Source organism: Pristiophorus japonicus, chromosome 8, assembly GCF_044704955.1.
Source record: "Pristiophorus japonicus isolate sPriJap1 chromosome 8, sPriJap1.hap1, whole genome shotgun sequence".
Lineage (NCBI taxonomy): Eukaryota > Metazoa > Chordata > Chondrichthyes > Pristiophoridae > Pristiophorus > Pristiophorus japonicus.
In genome coordinates, this window is record NC_091984.1 from 204,446,181 (window position 1) to 204,462,218 (window position 16,038).

Here is a 16,038-nt window from a genome sequence, read left to right on the forward strand (position 1 = left end):
TGTGAAAATGTTTTATTAGTGCCCTTCTCTTGAAGGGGGCATTTGGTATGATGATGTTCCTCAGATGGTCCTGGAACCATAGTCATTTTATTGGTCTATTTCAAATAGTTTTTTTCCCCTAAAAAGAATACTGTTCACCACGTCCTTTAAATGCATTGACAGTGTATTAAATAACAACAAGTAGTTAATCATGTGCAATTTGCTCCAATTGGTCCCCATTCTAAAAGCAGCCAGCTGCAGTCTCACCCCCCTTGCTCTCCCACTCTCTCCTTCTCCTGTTCCTCTCCCACTACTCTCGAAGTCTCTTTCCTCCCCTCTCCTGCTCCTGCCCCTCCCGCCCCGATGGAGACGCGCCAGGGTCACGTGGGCTGGCGGCCGCGGCGTCACATGACCACGCTGAAGATGGCGACGCACCTGAACTACGGGCGGGTGATTCTCAACAACCTGCGGGAGGCGGCCCGCAAGGAGCTGCGCGAGTTCCTTGACAAATGTGAAGGCAGCAAGGTCGGCGGCACGCGTCTGCCGGGCCCCAGAGTGCGCTCTCGCGGTGAATTAGACAATTCGGTGCTCCAGGCTCGGGGCCGGGGCTGAAAGGCCAGCACCGGCGTGGGGGTAAAACCGGGCACCCCGGCACCGGAGGGGGGGGAAGAAACAGGGCACCCTGGCACCGGGGGGGAAGGAAGAACTAGGGCACCCTGGCACCGGAGGGTGGGGGGGAAGCACCAGGGCAGCCCGGCACCGGGGGTGGGGGAAACAGGGCACCCCAGCACGGGGGGGGGAGAGAGAGACCACCCCATCCTTATTAATAATCCTGAAAAACGTGATTACTGCCTGCTTCAATTACAGAAATGCTAAACAAGTACTCTGACATAAAGGAGGGCAGAAATGCAACGCCAATGTTCTACATGTTGTTTGTCATTAATTTTACTAAAATTCATTAATGCTCAATCGCTCTTGGTTATTGTCTTAATTTGCCAGAGTCCTGAATGTATACTTGTCAAGTTCAGGAAATTAATTTCAATGACATTGTTGAGAAAATGAATCAAATTCTTGACTCTTCCTCGTCCCACAAAAAATTGACAATAAAAAGTTTATATATGCATAGCTTATTGGGTGATCCTGAGCTTGCTTAAGTGTGCGTGTATCCAAAAGTGTGCATTAAATACACTGGCTCCCGGTTAAGCAACGCCTCGATTTCAAAATTCTCGTCCCTGTTTACATATCCCTCCATGACCTCGCCCCTCCCTATTTTGTAATCTCCTTCAGTCTCTCGACCCCTCCCGAGATATCTGCACTCTTCAAATTCTGACCTTTTGAGCATCCCTGATTATAAACATTGCTGGCCGTGCCTTCAGCTGCCTGGGCCCTAAGCTCTGGAACTTGCTCCCTAAACCTCTCTGCCTCACTACTTCTCTTTCCTCCTTTTAAGACGCTCCTTAAAACCTACCTCTTTGAACAAGCTTTTGGTCAACTGCCGTAATTTCTTCTTGTGTGGTTCACTGTCAAATTTATTTTTTTGTCTTGTGACACTCCTGTGAAGCGCCTTGGGACATTTTACTACTTTAAAGGTGCTATATAAATACATGTTGTTGTTTACCATGCATTTTTAACAAAAAATGAATATTTTTCAGATATGTGGGAGCAATGTTTAAAAAATGATAGATCCTGAAAACAAGAGCCTGCACTAAAACTTAGTCGCTTTATACAGATGACCTCAAGTTTACATAGTGTAGACAGTGGGAGGTCAACCAGGAGTGCGTTGAAGTAGTCAAATCTAGAGATAATAAAGGCGTGAATGAGGGTTTCAGCAGAAGAGCTGAGGCAGGGGTGGAGGTGGGCAATGTAACGGAGGTGGAAAAAGGCAGTTTTAGCTATGCCGTGGATACATGGCTGAAACTAATTTCGGGGTCAAATATGACACCTAGGTTGCGAACAATCTTGTTCACCCTCAGATTGATACTAGGGAGAGGGATGGGGGTCAATGGTGAAGGAACACAGTTTCTGGCAGGGACCAAAGACAATGGCTCCGGTGTTCCCAATATTTAATTGGAAAAAATTTCTGCTCATCCAGTACTGGAATGTCGGACAAGCAATCTGACAATTTAGATACTTGTGAACAACAAATGCAGTATATTTAATAGAAAGAAGTACAAGTAAATCGCTGTTTCACCTAGAAAGTGTTTATGGCGCTGGACGGTGGGGAGGGAGGAGGTGAAGGGCAGGTGTTGCATTTCATGCGCTTGCATGGTAAGGTGCTTTGGGAAGAGGAGTAAACCTATAACTTTGACCATGCTACTTCTTGGTGTCTGATTTTTGCTTCTATGAAGTACCTTGGGATCTATGTTAAAGGTACAATACATAGTGAATCAGTGAGATTTTCCCCCTATAGTTAGTTTGCTGCAATACACTAATTAGGATCATTTCTGTTATTAGGTCTTATCTAGTGTTACTAATTTAGTTATGTTTGCATTAATTTAGGGTAGCAATACTTTTGTCAGCAATTCTACCCCAATTTATACCATTTTATATCAAGAAGGGTGATGGCTATAGTGTGAAATATAAAAACAACTCATTTGTCTAACCTGTAGTGTCTGGATTGATTTAAATTTAATGCTATTAGCTTTCTAAACCTAAAGATTCCATAGATTTTTTTGATTCTTGAGGTGGCAAGGATCAGATGGAAAAGTTACAAGTTTTAAAATATTTATTATCCCATTATCTGTATGTCTTCCTTCAAGGTGATACTTGTTGTTCTTTTTCTTTTCCAGTAGTTGCTTATTCTCATCGAATATCACAACTCCCTGTTATCTTAGTTCTTTTTAGCAGAGACAAATATTGTGATATTACTCCATTGTTACTTTTTTTAATACAGCTGTAAATTAGAATTTTTTTAAATAGTTCAAAAAATAAAGGTGAACATCAGACCCAATCTAACATTTATTTCTCTGAGGAGCTAAGATATTGAATGAATTGCTTGCTGTTTAAGCTTTGTCATCCTTGAAAGTTTTTGACATGCCTACTTTGTGCCTATTGGATGGTCTTACAGCCTTTTAAGTTTTTTTAAAGTATATGCTGCTACAAGGTTCTACAAATTAGATCGCTAATGAGCTAAGTTGGAACATGGGACTATATGGTATGTGATATTCTGTTAAAATACAGTTGTGTTTCCTCAAGCTTGTTACTTTTTGGCGCTGCAAATAGTGATAGAAATAGATTTTTTTCTAAGGATTATATATACACATTGGAATCACCTTATTTGACGACTTTACTTGGACAGATGTTAATACTGTTGGTCAGTACTTTGAGTACATATATCAGATGCTCTGGTAGCCAGAGATGTACAAGAACTCAATATTTGTATCTTGATTTCAGAAGTATACTTACAAAAGGTTTTTGGTACCTCATAATTTAAAACCCAACTGGTTCACTAATGTCCTTTAGGGAAAGAAACCTGCTGTCCTAACCTGGTCTGGCTAATATATTATTCCAGTACCACACAAGAACATAAGAAATAGGAGCAGGAGTAGGCCACCTGGCCCCTTGAGCCTGCTCCACCATTTAATATCATGGCTGACTCTGAATTGCCCTTTTTGAAGTGGCCTAGAAAGCCACTCCGTTCTTTCAAACCACTTACCAAGGCAAGTTGGGATGGGCAATAAATGCCAGCGACGTCCACATCCTGAGAATTAAATTTAAAAACATAAAATAAGACTGAGCTTAAAACTAAAATCTGTAGACTCTGCTTTCTGGATTCTGCTAATTATTGTTGGAGATTGATCTTTCTGCTGGAATTGCAGGCACATGACTGTTTGAGACTCCAAGTCATTGTGAATTTCTGGCATATGAATAACAGTCTATTTTTCTTGCACAGGCGATAGTTTGGGACGAGTATCTTACTGGGCCATTTGGATTAATTGCACAGTATTCACTTTTGAAGGTAAATGGCTGTTTCCTAAGTCTTGGGCACTCCGAATGGCCAACATTGGTGTGTGTTTATTTTACTAAATGTCACACTTCTAACATATAGGGCCCAAGTTTCCACAAGAAAAAAAACGGGCGCCCCTCCGAGCTGGGCGCCCGTTTTTTGCTCCTAAAACGGCGCCTAAAAAAATCCTCGGTAGTCTCCACCTACTGTGGCCCTCGGCGCAGCCAGCACGAGCTGTGGGGGGGCGGAGCCAGGTCCCGGCGCTGAAAACAGTGCCGGGACCTCTGCACATGCGCGCTACAGTCGGCACGCAAGTGCAGTAGCTCCAGGCGCCGAACTGTGTGGGAGGGGCCCGAAGCACGCAGCCCCTGGCCCAATGGCCTCACTGGGGCTGCGTGAATGAGGCTCCTCCCACGGCCAGCCCCGACCCGACACCCGCTCCGCCCCGACCCGAGACCTGCTCCCGACCCCGAGACCCGACACCCGCTCCCCCCTGCCGACCCGACCCGACACCCGCTCCCCCCTGCCGACCCGACCCGACACCCGCTCTCCCCCGACCCGACCCGACACCCGCTCTCACCCGACCCGACACCCGCTCTCCCCCGCCCCGACCCGACACCCGCTCTCCCACGACACCCCCCCCGCCTCGACCCGAGACCCAACACCCTCCCCCCGAGACCCGCCCCGACCCGCGCTCCTGTTACCCAACCCGACCCCCCCCCCCGCTCTCCCTCTCTCTCCCTCTCTCTCCCCCTCTCTCCCCCTCTCTCCCCCTCTCTCCCCCTCTCTCCCCCTCTCTCTCCCCCCCCTCCCCCCCCTCCCCCCCCCTCCCCCCCCCTCCCCCCCCTCCCCCCCCCCCTCCCCCCCTCCCTCCCCCTCCCTCCCCCTCCCTCCCCCTCCCTCCCCCTCCCTCTCCCTCCCTCCCCCTCCCTCTCCCCCTCCCTCTCCCCCTCCCTCTCCCTCCCTCTCCCCCTCCCTCTCCCCCTCCCTCTCCCCCTCCCTCTCCCCCTCCCTCTCTCCCTCCCTCTCTCCCTCCCTCCCCCTCTCTCTCTCCCTCTCTCTCTCCCTCTCTCTCTCCCTCTCTCTCTCCCTCTCTCTAGCACTTTCACACAGGTAGGAAGATGGTTTATTTAATCTTTTCTTTGCTTATAAATGTTTATTCAGGTTGGATTTATTTGTAGGAGTATAAATAAGGATTTATTATAGAATTTAATGACTTCCCTTTCCCTCCCTCCCCCCCCCCTCCCCACCTTGTTCTGGACGCCTAATTTGTAACCTGCGCCTGATTTTTTAATGTGTAGAACAGGTTTTTTCAGTTCTACAAAAATATTCACTGGCTCCATTCTACTTTAGTTTGGAGTACATTTTCACTGTGGAAACTTTTAAATCAGAGTCAGTGGCCGGACACGCCCCCTTTTGAAGAAAAAATTCTGTTCTAAACTAGAACTGTTCTACCTGACTAGAACTGCAGAAAAAAAATGTGGAGAATTGCGATTTCTAAAATAGTCCGTTCTCCACCAGTTGCTCCTAAAAAATCAGGCGCGAATCATGTGGAAACTTGGGCCCATAGTGTTGTTCTTCTCAACCCATCCCCTCCCAAATATGGATATTCGTTATAGATGTATTTAGTTATGAGACGGTTGGAACCTGGATTGGAAACTAACTTGTTTTTACTCTTAATCTAAAATACCTTTATTTACACAGGCAAGCTGCATTGCAATAGAACTGTATTGCCTGAAACCTATTTTGAAGTTCTGTAAAACATTATGCATCAACAGATTGTTGCATAGTTTGCTATGTAGGCAACAATGCTTGCTAACATTTTTGCGTAATTACTATAATAGCCCAGATTTTGCGGTGGTAATGACGGCAAACTGTTAGCCTTCGCTGTCGTTACCCCACTGCATGCGCAGCTAAATGTGGAAATCGTGAAGTTGCAGTCAGTCATTCCCCGCTCCGCCACAGGATTGGTGTAGAACTCCTCAGATCCAGCAATCGGTGAAATCAGTTAAACTGACAAATACTTGAGCTTCTTTTGCTGTATTATCGCTGATGAACACCCCATTAAAAAGTTACACGCTGTTGGAATAGTGTAACTGAGGTTTTAATACAAGAATTAGGAGCAGGAATCGGCGATACGGCCCTTTGAGCCTGCTCCGTCATGCAATAAGATCATGGCTGATCTTCGACCTCAGCTCCACTTTCCTGCCCTGTCCCCATATCCCTTGATTCCTCTAGAATCCCCTTGAATATACTCAATGATTGAACATCCACAGCTCTTTAAGGCAGAAATTCCAAAGATTCGCAACCCACCAAGTGAAGAAATTCTTCCTCATCTCGGTCTTAAAAGGTCGAACCCTTATCCTGAGACTGTACCTCCTAGTTCTAGACACACCAGCCAGGGGAAACAATCTCTCAGCATTTATCCTGTCAATTCCTCCTCAGAATCTTGTATGTTTCAATGAGATCACACCTCATTCCTCTAAACTCCAGAAAGTATAGGCTCAATCTACTCGATTTAACGGCGTATTGAAAGCTGAATAACCGTTGTGGCCCTGAAAAACACATTTTATATTTGTGCAATGTCAAATTTCTCCATTATGATAGAAAATTATTAGATTTTTAAAATAATAAAAATATTTTAAGCTTCTTTGATATTTCAGCTACTACCTTAACCCCATGTGTATGTCCCAGTCTTTATTTTGCTCTTGGCAAAATTTTAAAAAAGTAAATGGAAGCATTGCTTTTTATTTCGTGGTTTGCTTTCTGTGAGAATTCTTCAATGTGATTGACTACTTAGACAGCTTGATGACGTCACTGCTGTTCGCCGCTGGGGATTCCCCCTTTGACAGCGCTGCAGTCAGTTTAACGTTGCGAAAACTCAAGTTTTCGCCACAGAGGTCGCAAGATCTTTGTGGGCAGCTTTCTTCGAGATCAACGGCGATCGGCGTCGCTTTGCTGCTGACTGCAAATTCTGGGCCAATGTGATTTTGTTTAGGAATGTGGTATTTCCTCTTTCAAACAACAAAATTGTAGAATATTTTAAATAATAAAATCCACATTTGATTGACCAATTGGTTCTTAAAGTCCTGTGAATAAGTCTGCTTTTCCATGGTGGTTAACAGTTTTTCTTTTTTAATCTTTCATGATACATACAGTAATAGTAATGTCTTACAATCCTTCAGGAACATGAAGTGGATAAAATGTTTACGCTGAAGGAAGGGCGTTTACCTGCAGCTGAAGTCAAAAACATAATTTTCTTTGTGAGGCCTAGACTGGAACTAATGGACATCATTGCTGATAATATTCGTTGGTAGGTGCTTTTCAGTTTTAAATCAGAATGCTGATTTTTTTTTTTTGATTTGTCATTTTTTAACTTTTGTTTTTCCATGTTGTTTAGTATAAAATGTTAACATGGATATTCTGCCCCTGGATTGGTGCTCCATTCTGCTGTGTAGCCAAGGACATATCTTTATGCTGTTATGGTTGTTTCCCCATCAGGCGGGACAATAGTTACCTCTATAAGCCAACCATTCCAGTCAAGGCGTTTGGTTACATAATGGCATAGACAAAGTCCTGGGCATGCAGCCTTTTCGGTCAGAAAATTGTGCAGCTCCTAAGGAGATGTCACATTAATAAGACAAATATACTGTATCTTTTTTGAAATGGTTCTAATGTCTGGTAATATTTGTCTTTTTTTTTATTCGTTCTTGGAATGTGGGAGTCATTGGCAAGGCCAGCATTTATTGCCAATCTCTAATTGCCCTTGAGAAGGTGGTGGTAAAGGCCCCATCTTGAACAGCTGCAGTCTGTATGGTGAAGGTATTCTCTGCCTCATCAATATGAACACTTCAGTCAAATGTTCTACTTGGTGACACATGAGCTTTTCTCATTATTCCAACTGAGGAAAAAAAACCTTGTTCTAGTTTAAATAGCTGGTATAATAATGGTTAAAGCATTGTTACAGATGCTGATGTAATTGGATGACCATCTTTTGGTTTTTAACTAGACAATCAAGTTTTGAGGGTGGTCACTCAGTAATTGTACGGAATAAAAACCAGAGAATAAAAGGCTGGTTTTCAGTTGCTGTAATTTGAAACATCTGTGCACATATGTTTACAACTAACTTTAAGTTTGCATGTGCAAACAGGTTATTTTCTCCATGTACATGCAAACCTATTGATGCATGAAGTCTTTCCCCACCCATTATGGTTTTACACTGGATAAAAGGTTCCTGGATATAATCAATAATCACTAGTCCGATAAACAGCAGTATACAAAATCCCTAGCAACAGAAGAATTAAGAATCTGAACCAGAGTGGTAGAAATGGGACTAGAAATTCAGTATAGTCTAGGCTTGTAAGGTGTAAATCATTACCTCGATATATTAATTTTCAAATTTTATTTTAGTGAAGACAGACTTCATGGGCCTCACAGAGATTTCCATATCCTGTTTCTGCCACGTCGAAGTCTCCTTTGTGAACAGCGACTAAAAGAACAAGGGCTACTGGTCAACATCACCCATATAGAGGAGTACAGCCTGGATTTAATTCCATTTGATAGTGATCTGATGTCCATGGAAGCTGAAAGTGCATTTAGGGTAACTGGTTATCTCATTTCCATTGCAAAGTCTCAAGTTTACTTTAAGTATCAACACAAATATATCTCTCTTGACATAAACTTGGTTGCAAATTAGGCTTTCTGTATTTGCTTACATGACTGGATAACTCAGTTACTTTCCCCACAGTATTCTGAATGGCATCTGATCGTATTAGGTGAGGTTCCATATATTCTGTGTAATGGTCAGGGCTCGTGTGTTTAGTTGGGATCCCCATCACTGCGCAGTTTGGCACTTGAGGCCTATGAAAATCACAATGTACAAGTGAGGATATAATGTAATTTGCATAAAGTATAAATATTGGCACAGTGTTATTTGGCAAGTGAAACACTAACTGTTCCCTTTCACCCAGAGTTTAGACTGGGTTCTTTTTGCAGCAATGAAATATATTAAATAAGTAATTTGTTCTTTGAAATGTGCCATATTCTTTCCAAGGCTTCCAATTTGCACAATTTATTGTTTTTGTGGATTTTTCTTCAGTTTTAACTCTTATGTTGAACTACTTTCTACTGCAGCTGGATGAGCAGATTGTATTTATGCAACCAAGTACAGCATTATAGGATGTATATTTTTTAACAGTGCAAGGGGCCAGCTGCAGTTCTACTAAGGCACACATTTAAAGCAAGGAAGTTTGAGCATTGATCACAATTATAGTTCAAAGCATGCTGTTCTTTAGAGCCCAATGTTTGATCACATTGTCTCAGACGTTTGATAATGTACATTTTGATCATTTAAAATAATCTTTACAAGTTGCTGTTCAATGTATATGTCAGCATTTTATAATTAAGTTAAAGTGCAGATGGGAGCACTTGCTTTCTTTTAACATTTAAAAAACATTTATAATGTTCCCAGGAGGGCCAGTTGATCAGGTGGGCACTTTTAACAAATGCAAATAGCTGATCTGACTTTTGCGTTGTGCTAACACTTTCACATGATGTGCACCCAAAACTGCTTTCCATCAATGCAACGGTGGTAGTATAAGTAGGCTAGAATTTAGGCAAGTAAAATTAGACGGCAGCACTTATCTTGTATAGACAGATTAAAAGTTAATGTCGAGCCCAAGTGACAAGAATTGTAGACATAGAAGTTGAGCTATTGAGAGATTGACACAGCTTGTGAAAAATGGATTGAAATAAACAAATATCAAATCCTAAACTACTTACTTTAAGGGTCTGTCTTTACAGAAATTAATTTAACTGTTGTTGTATTTGCAAATAGGAGTGTTATCTAGAGAATGATCAGACTGTTCTATTCCATGTTGCCAAAGGACTGATGACTCTGCAAGCTTTGTATGGAACCATCCCACAGATATTTGGAAAAGGCGAATGTGCACGGGTATGTTCAAACCTTTTCCACCTTGCTTGAGTGTTATGTTCTTCAATGCTAAGAATAAGATTTGAGGATGACATTGGTTATAAACTGAGAAGAATGTCAAATGCACTTTATTTTTTTTTCTTTTATTTTTAATTAAGAAGTGCAGTATTTTAAAATACAGAAATTTGAACCAGTGAGCAGAACCTTTCTTCCATAGGAGTGCAGCATTGTTATTTTCCATCATGAACTGCTGATGCAGCACATGGATATTTTATAATGTAGATGAACAAGTGTCATCTACGATAGTGTTCTGTGGCATAGTGAATGGATGATCTGATCCTTGCTCGTTTGCTATTTAAAGCATTGGAATATGCATCTTGCAGCAACACTGCAAACAGTTGACTCACCAGTAGGAGGCAACAGTGTTAGACTTGGGTCTGCAGAGATTGTGGGGTTCTTTGTTTTTTCAGACTCCTTCCCAAAATGCAGTAATGTTCCTCCAGCAGTCATCCCCACCTGTGAGTACGGTATGGTCAGTGTATTATCTTGAGCTTGCCCTCCCTCACCCATTCTGCTGCATGTGATACTTATGAAGCTCTGCTTCCATACTTTTCTCCATTGCTCCTCTGATATCTGGTGTCATAGGCTCTATTCTTGTGCCCTTTTTAATTTTTCTTGTCATTTCGGAGTCAAATGTGGTGCAGAGGGTGGCAATATCTTGTGGATTTTGTCAAGGAGTGGAGTTGTACTTCCAGGGGCTTGGCTCATGACCGTTGGGTTCATAATTTTAACCCTGACCTTTTCTCCACAGCTTGTGGCAAATATGATGCTAAGAATGAAACGAGAGTTTGCTGGCAGTCAGAACCAGATTTTACCTGTCTTTGATAAACTCCTGTTACTTGATCGTAACGTTGACCTGTTAACACCCCTAGCAACACAACTGACCTATGAAGGACTGATTGATGAAATATATGGCATTCAAAATAGTAAGTTCTGAAAATCTACAATTGTTGCATATATAATTGATGACAACTAACTAAAATATTTCATTCCTCAGTAGTTGCAAAATGTTAATTGGCAAATAACTGCAAAATATTTGTATTCCAAATGTTTAAAAAAAATCTTGTACGAGTCTTGTATGTTTCTTGTACACTAAATTTCTGGTATTTTAGATAAGGACAAGCAAGTCAATGAACATTTGACTGAATTGGAATCATAGCCACCCTCTGTTTAACCAAATTTCAATTGAGCTGATATTTTTTCCCAACATGAAAAAAGATTTACCCCTCATTTCTGGAATTTTATGCATTCATATTCCGCTTTTGAAGATCCCCTGTTGGCTCTGGATAAAAGCACTGCATAGTGATGCTGAGGTGTACAGATCAGGAATGTCCTAGGTTGACGTTTTGGTATGTTCTGAGTTAACTCATTTCATTCAGGGTGCCAGTGTTACAAATGGGCCGTAGTGTCAGGGTTCCTGCTCCTGATAGTCAGTGATGTCTGTTGGGCAACACACGTGGGTGCCTCTTGGGTGAAGACAATACCAGTCTTGGCTGCAGTGCTCCCTCCCATAATTGAATAGCCTGCTGATGCTCACACATGATTAATGGCCACAGCCAAGCTACAGAAAGCTACTGGTACCTGTGGTACTGTACTGTAGCATAAGTATCTCCAGGAGAAGAGGGGAGATCATTGTGGAGAAAACTGTTAGTGATTCTTTGCCCCCATTCTCCCCTTGTTTCCTGTTGCTCTCCCTATAAGAAAGCTCTTGGCCTTCACTTGGTACGTGCACTAGTACAGTTTTAAATGGGAGACACAAACTAACATATGGAATTGAGTTCCAGGAAGAGTAGTGGAGGGAAAAATGCTGGAATCTTTTTAAAGAAACAATTGGATGCTGAAAATTGGGAACTTCAGGATGAACTAACATGAGCCGCATAGCCTTTCTCAACCGTAATTATCTTGTGGGCATCTAGCCACTTATAGCTCCAAGTGTGTCTCCACAAGTTCAATGGACTTGTATGAGAAGCTCCATTTTCCACTGGCAGACCATATTGAATATCCACACCTAAACCCAGTTTTATTGTGTGTGTTTTCACCCCTCCCAACACTGACATTTCAATTATTACTGCTTAGGAAATATATTGGAGATATTATTTTGTTCTGTACGCCTACTTAAGCAGCTTTCTATTAAAGTAACCTTTCTGTGATTTAAAGGAAATGAAAAAATGAATTTAACTTGCATTATCATCCATTTAAAATTGGGAAAACTATCCAATGTAAAAAAAAAGCTTTTGATCAGATTAAATAGTTTGGCACATTGTGATAATCTGGTCTGGATGAAGTTAGCTGTAAATAGGTTAGTCCTTTGTATCCCATCTCTATTGTTCCTATTGTTACTAATGGTTTTCACTCCCAAGACGGTAAAGAGGTCTCCTCCAATCTCTACCTCCTACTTGTCGTACATTTTCTTGTGGAGGTGTTTTTTCCCACTTTAAGGCCTAGGACATTCAGATAAGGAAGTGTATGAACATAAATTCCCATTTGTTTGTACAGTGATCCTTAATATTTAACTGAACTGTGAAAATCCCTGCCCAAAATACTGAACCTAATCCACAAATGTCATAAACCATGGTGATGTAAATCTGGCTTATAAGTTTCTGTACATGCCCTACTGCAGGTAGCTAGCATTTGAAGCCCTATTTTTTTTTTTAAATGGGTATTTAATGGATCCCACACTTAGTAAACAAGTAACATCATATTTTCCTCAAGGCTGCCCCCTTTCTTTAAAAGCAAATAACAGTAATTATTCAGCTAGATGAATTAATGGACACATTAAAAGAACTGTATTCTTTCTTTCTGCCTTCAATTTTTTTTGCACAATAAATGAGGCCATTCCTTGGCTTATTTGTAGAGGTAAACTAGCTTACATCAAACAGTATCCCACTTCCAAAATAGAGATGCTGATCAATATGTAAATCTCCTTGTCACCACTGCTCAATGGGATGAAGTGCCCTTTGCAATCCTGCCAAAATATCAGTTTGGTATGCGATACTACTTTTTGTATGCCTGGACAGTTTTTTTTTAAATTGTATTATTTCTGTGCATTATCAAAGCATGATTAAACTTGTTTGTGTGTGTGTGTGTGTTTCTTTCCCTATATTCTCCTTGGTTAAAGTGGATAAAGCTGTAATGTTATGTCCATGGATATACAACAACAACAACTTGCATTTATATAGCGCCTTTAACATAGTAAAACGTCCCAAGGCGCTTCACAGGAGTGTTATCAAACACAATTTGACACCCAGCCACACAAGATATTGGGACAGATGGGCAAAAAGTAGGTTTTAAGGAGAGTAATAAAGGAGGAGAGAGAGAGGCGGGGAATTCCAGAGCTTAACCCCCAGACAGCTGAAGGCACAGCCGCCATTGGAGGAGTGATTAAAATCAGGGATGTGCAAGAGGAGTGCAGAGATAGCTGAAGGTTGTAGGACTGGAGGAGGTTGCAGAGATAGGAAGGGGTGAGGCCATGGAGGGATTTGAAAACCAGGATGAGACTTTTAAAATTGAGCTGTTGCCGGACCAGTATCCAATGAAGGTCAGTGAGCATGATGTGCGTGGATTCTTCAGTGCAGTAAAGACCACCTACAGACCAAGCACCCAAGGTCCTAGCCCATTGTGGTCAAAGAACGGAGAAGTTTTAATCAAGGACAGAGGCAATCCGTGCTCACGTGAGTGTACTCTACTCCATCCCACAGCATGCTACCTGCCATCATCTCGGTACAACCCCAACCTGACATGAGGTTGAAAAGGCCATTCGACAACTGAGGAACAACAAGGCCTCGGGAGCAGATGGAATCCCCGCCGAAACACAAACATGGTGGTGAAGCACGATTGGCGCAAATACACAAGGTAATTTCTCTTATTTGGAAGGAGGAGAGCATGCCAGGGGATCTCGGAGATGTCGTAATCATGACCATCTTCAAGAAAGGAGATAATTCGGTAACTACAGAGGAATTTCCCTGCTGTCTACCACAGGGAAAGTTATCGCAAAAATCCTCCTCCACTGTCTTTTCCCTGAGACAGAAGAGCACTTCCCAGAGTTGCAATGCGAATTCCAGCCACTAAGGGGCACAATGGACATGATCTTCACCACGTGACAAATTCAAGAGAAATGCAGGGAACAACACCAACCTCTATACATGGCTGCCTTTGACCTGACAAAGGCCTTTGACACCCTCAACCGTGAGGGATTATGGAGTGTACCTCTTCAAATTTGGCTGTCCTCAAACTTGTCACCATCCTCTGCTTGCTTCATAACATGCAAGCTGTGACCCTGACCAATGGATCCACCACAGGTGGGGGTGAAGCAAGGCTGTCATTGCACCAACGCTCTTCTCGATCTTCCTTGCTGCAATGCTACATCTCATCAGCAAGCTTCCTGCTGGAGTGGAGGTAATCTATAGAACAAATGGGAAACTGTTCAACCTCTCTCGCCTTCAATCCAGATCCAAGGTCGTGCAATCCTCTGCCATTGAATTACAATATGCAAATGACGTTTGCGCTCACTCGGAGGACGAACTCCAAACCATCGTCAACACATTCAACGTAGTGTACGAGAGCATGGATCTTGCACTAAACATCCGTAAAACAAAAGTGCTCTATCAACCTGCCCCTGCCACACAGCACTGCCCCCCCCCCCCGATTATAAAATCTATGATGCGGCCTTGGACAACATGGACCATTTCCCAAACCTCGGGAGCCTACCGTCAACAAGGGCAGACAGCGATGACTAGGTCCGACGCCACCTTCAATTGCCAGCGTAGCCTTTGGTCACCTAACAAAGTGTTTGAAGACCAGAACCTTAAAACTGGCACAAAGCTCTTGGTCTCGAGAGCAGTAGAGATACCTGCCCGCATATATGCTTCTGAGACATGGACTATATACAGCAGCACATCAAAGCACTGGAGAAATACCATCAATACTGCCTCAGGAAGATCCTGCAAAACCATTGGCAGAATAGGCGTACCAATGTCCGTGTTCTCATGCAGGCCAACATCCTCAGCATCGAAGCATTGACCATGCTCGATCAGCTCTGATGGACTGGCCACATCATCCGTATGGCCGATAAGAGACTCCCAAAGCAAACGTTTTACTCGGAGCTCCGACTGGGCAAGTGAGCCCCAGGTGGGCAGAGCAAATGCTGCAAGGACACCCTCAAGGCCTCCTTGAAGAGGTTCAACATCCCCACCGACACCTGGAAATCACAAGCACAAAATCGCTCAAAATGGAAGAGAATAATCTATAAATAATCAAACACTTGAGTCTCTCCGCCGGGAGCAAGCGGACACCGAGTGCATACGGCGGAAGGAGAGCATGACAATCCAAGCACTTCAACAAAAAAAAGGAACTTCAACCAACGTACTTTCAACCACCGTCTGTCCAACCTGCGACAGAGACTGTAGCTCCCGCATTGGAAACCGTTATCTGAGAACTCATTTTTAATGTGGTAGCAAGTCCTCCTCAACTCAGAGGGACTGCCTATGATGATAATGGGTGAATGAAACTTGGTGCGAGTTAGGATACTGGCAGCAGAATTTTGAATGAGCTTCAGTTTATGAAGGATGGAAGATCGGAGGTCAGCTAGGAGAGCGTTGGAATAGTCAAATCTAGACGTTGGAATAGTCAAATCAAGGCATTGATAAGGGTTTAAGCAGCAGCTGAGCTGAGGCAGGGCAGAGTTGGGCAATGTTACGGAGGTGGAAGTAGGTGGTCTTGGTGATGGAGTGGATATGTGGTCGGAAGTTCATCTCTGGGTCAAATATGACACCAAGGTTGCAAACAGTCTGGCTCAGCTTCAGACAGTTGCCAGGGCTAGAAACAGCAGTCAGAGAATGGAGATTGTGACGGGGACCAAAGACGATGGCTTCGGTCTTCCCAATATTTAGTTGGAGGAAATTTCTGCTCATCTAGTACTGGATGTCGGACAAGCAGTCTGACTAATCAGACAGTGGAGGGGTCAAGGGAGCTGAAATAGAGTTTGGTGCCGTCCGTGCACGTGGAACCTTGTGTGTTTTCGGATGATGTCGCCAAGGGGCAGCCCGTAGATGAGAAATAGGAGGGGGCCAAGGATTGATCCTTGGGGGACTCCATAGGTAATAGTGCATGAGCGGGAAGAGAA

General features: G+C 43.1%; 1 protein-coding gene across 1 annotated transcript in view; it reads left to right on the forward strand.

Annotated features, from left to right (window-relative positions):
• Positions 1-365: 365 nt before the first annotated feature.
• Positions 366-16,038, forward strand: part of vps33a (VPS33A core subunit of CORVET and HOPS complexes) — a 28,016-nt gene continuing 12,343 nt past the window's right edge. Inside the window, exons 1-6 of the mRNA XM_070887804.1 lie at positions 366-504; positions 3,872-3,937; positions 7,111-7,238; positions 8,336-8,525; positions 9,762-9,878; positions 10,669-10,843. Of these exons, the coding sequence (XP_070743905.1) occupies positions 388-504; positions 3,872-3,937; positions 7,111-7,238; positions 8,336-8,525; positions 9,762-9,878; positions 10,669-10,843 (793 nt within the window). The 5' untranslated portion in view covers positions 366-387. The remainder of the gene's footprint in view (positions 505-3,871; positions 3,938-7,110; positions 7,239-8,335; positions 8,526-9,761; positions 9,879-10,668; positions 10,844-16,038) is intronic.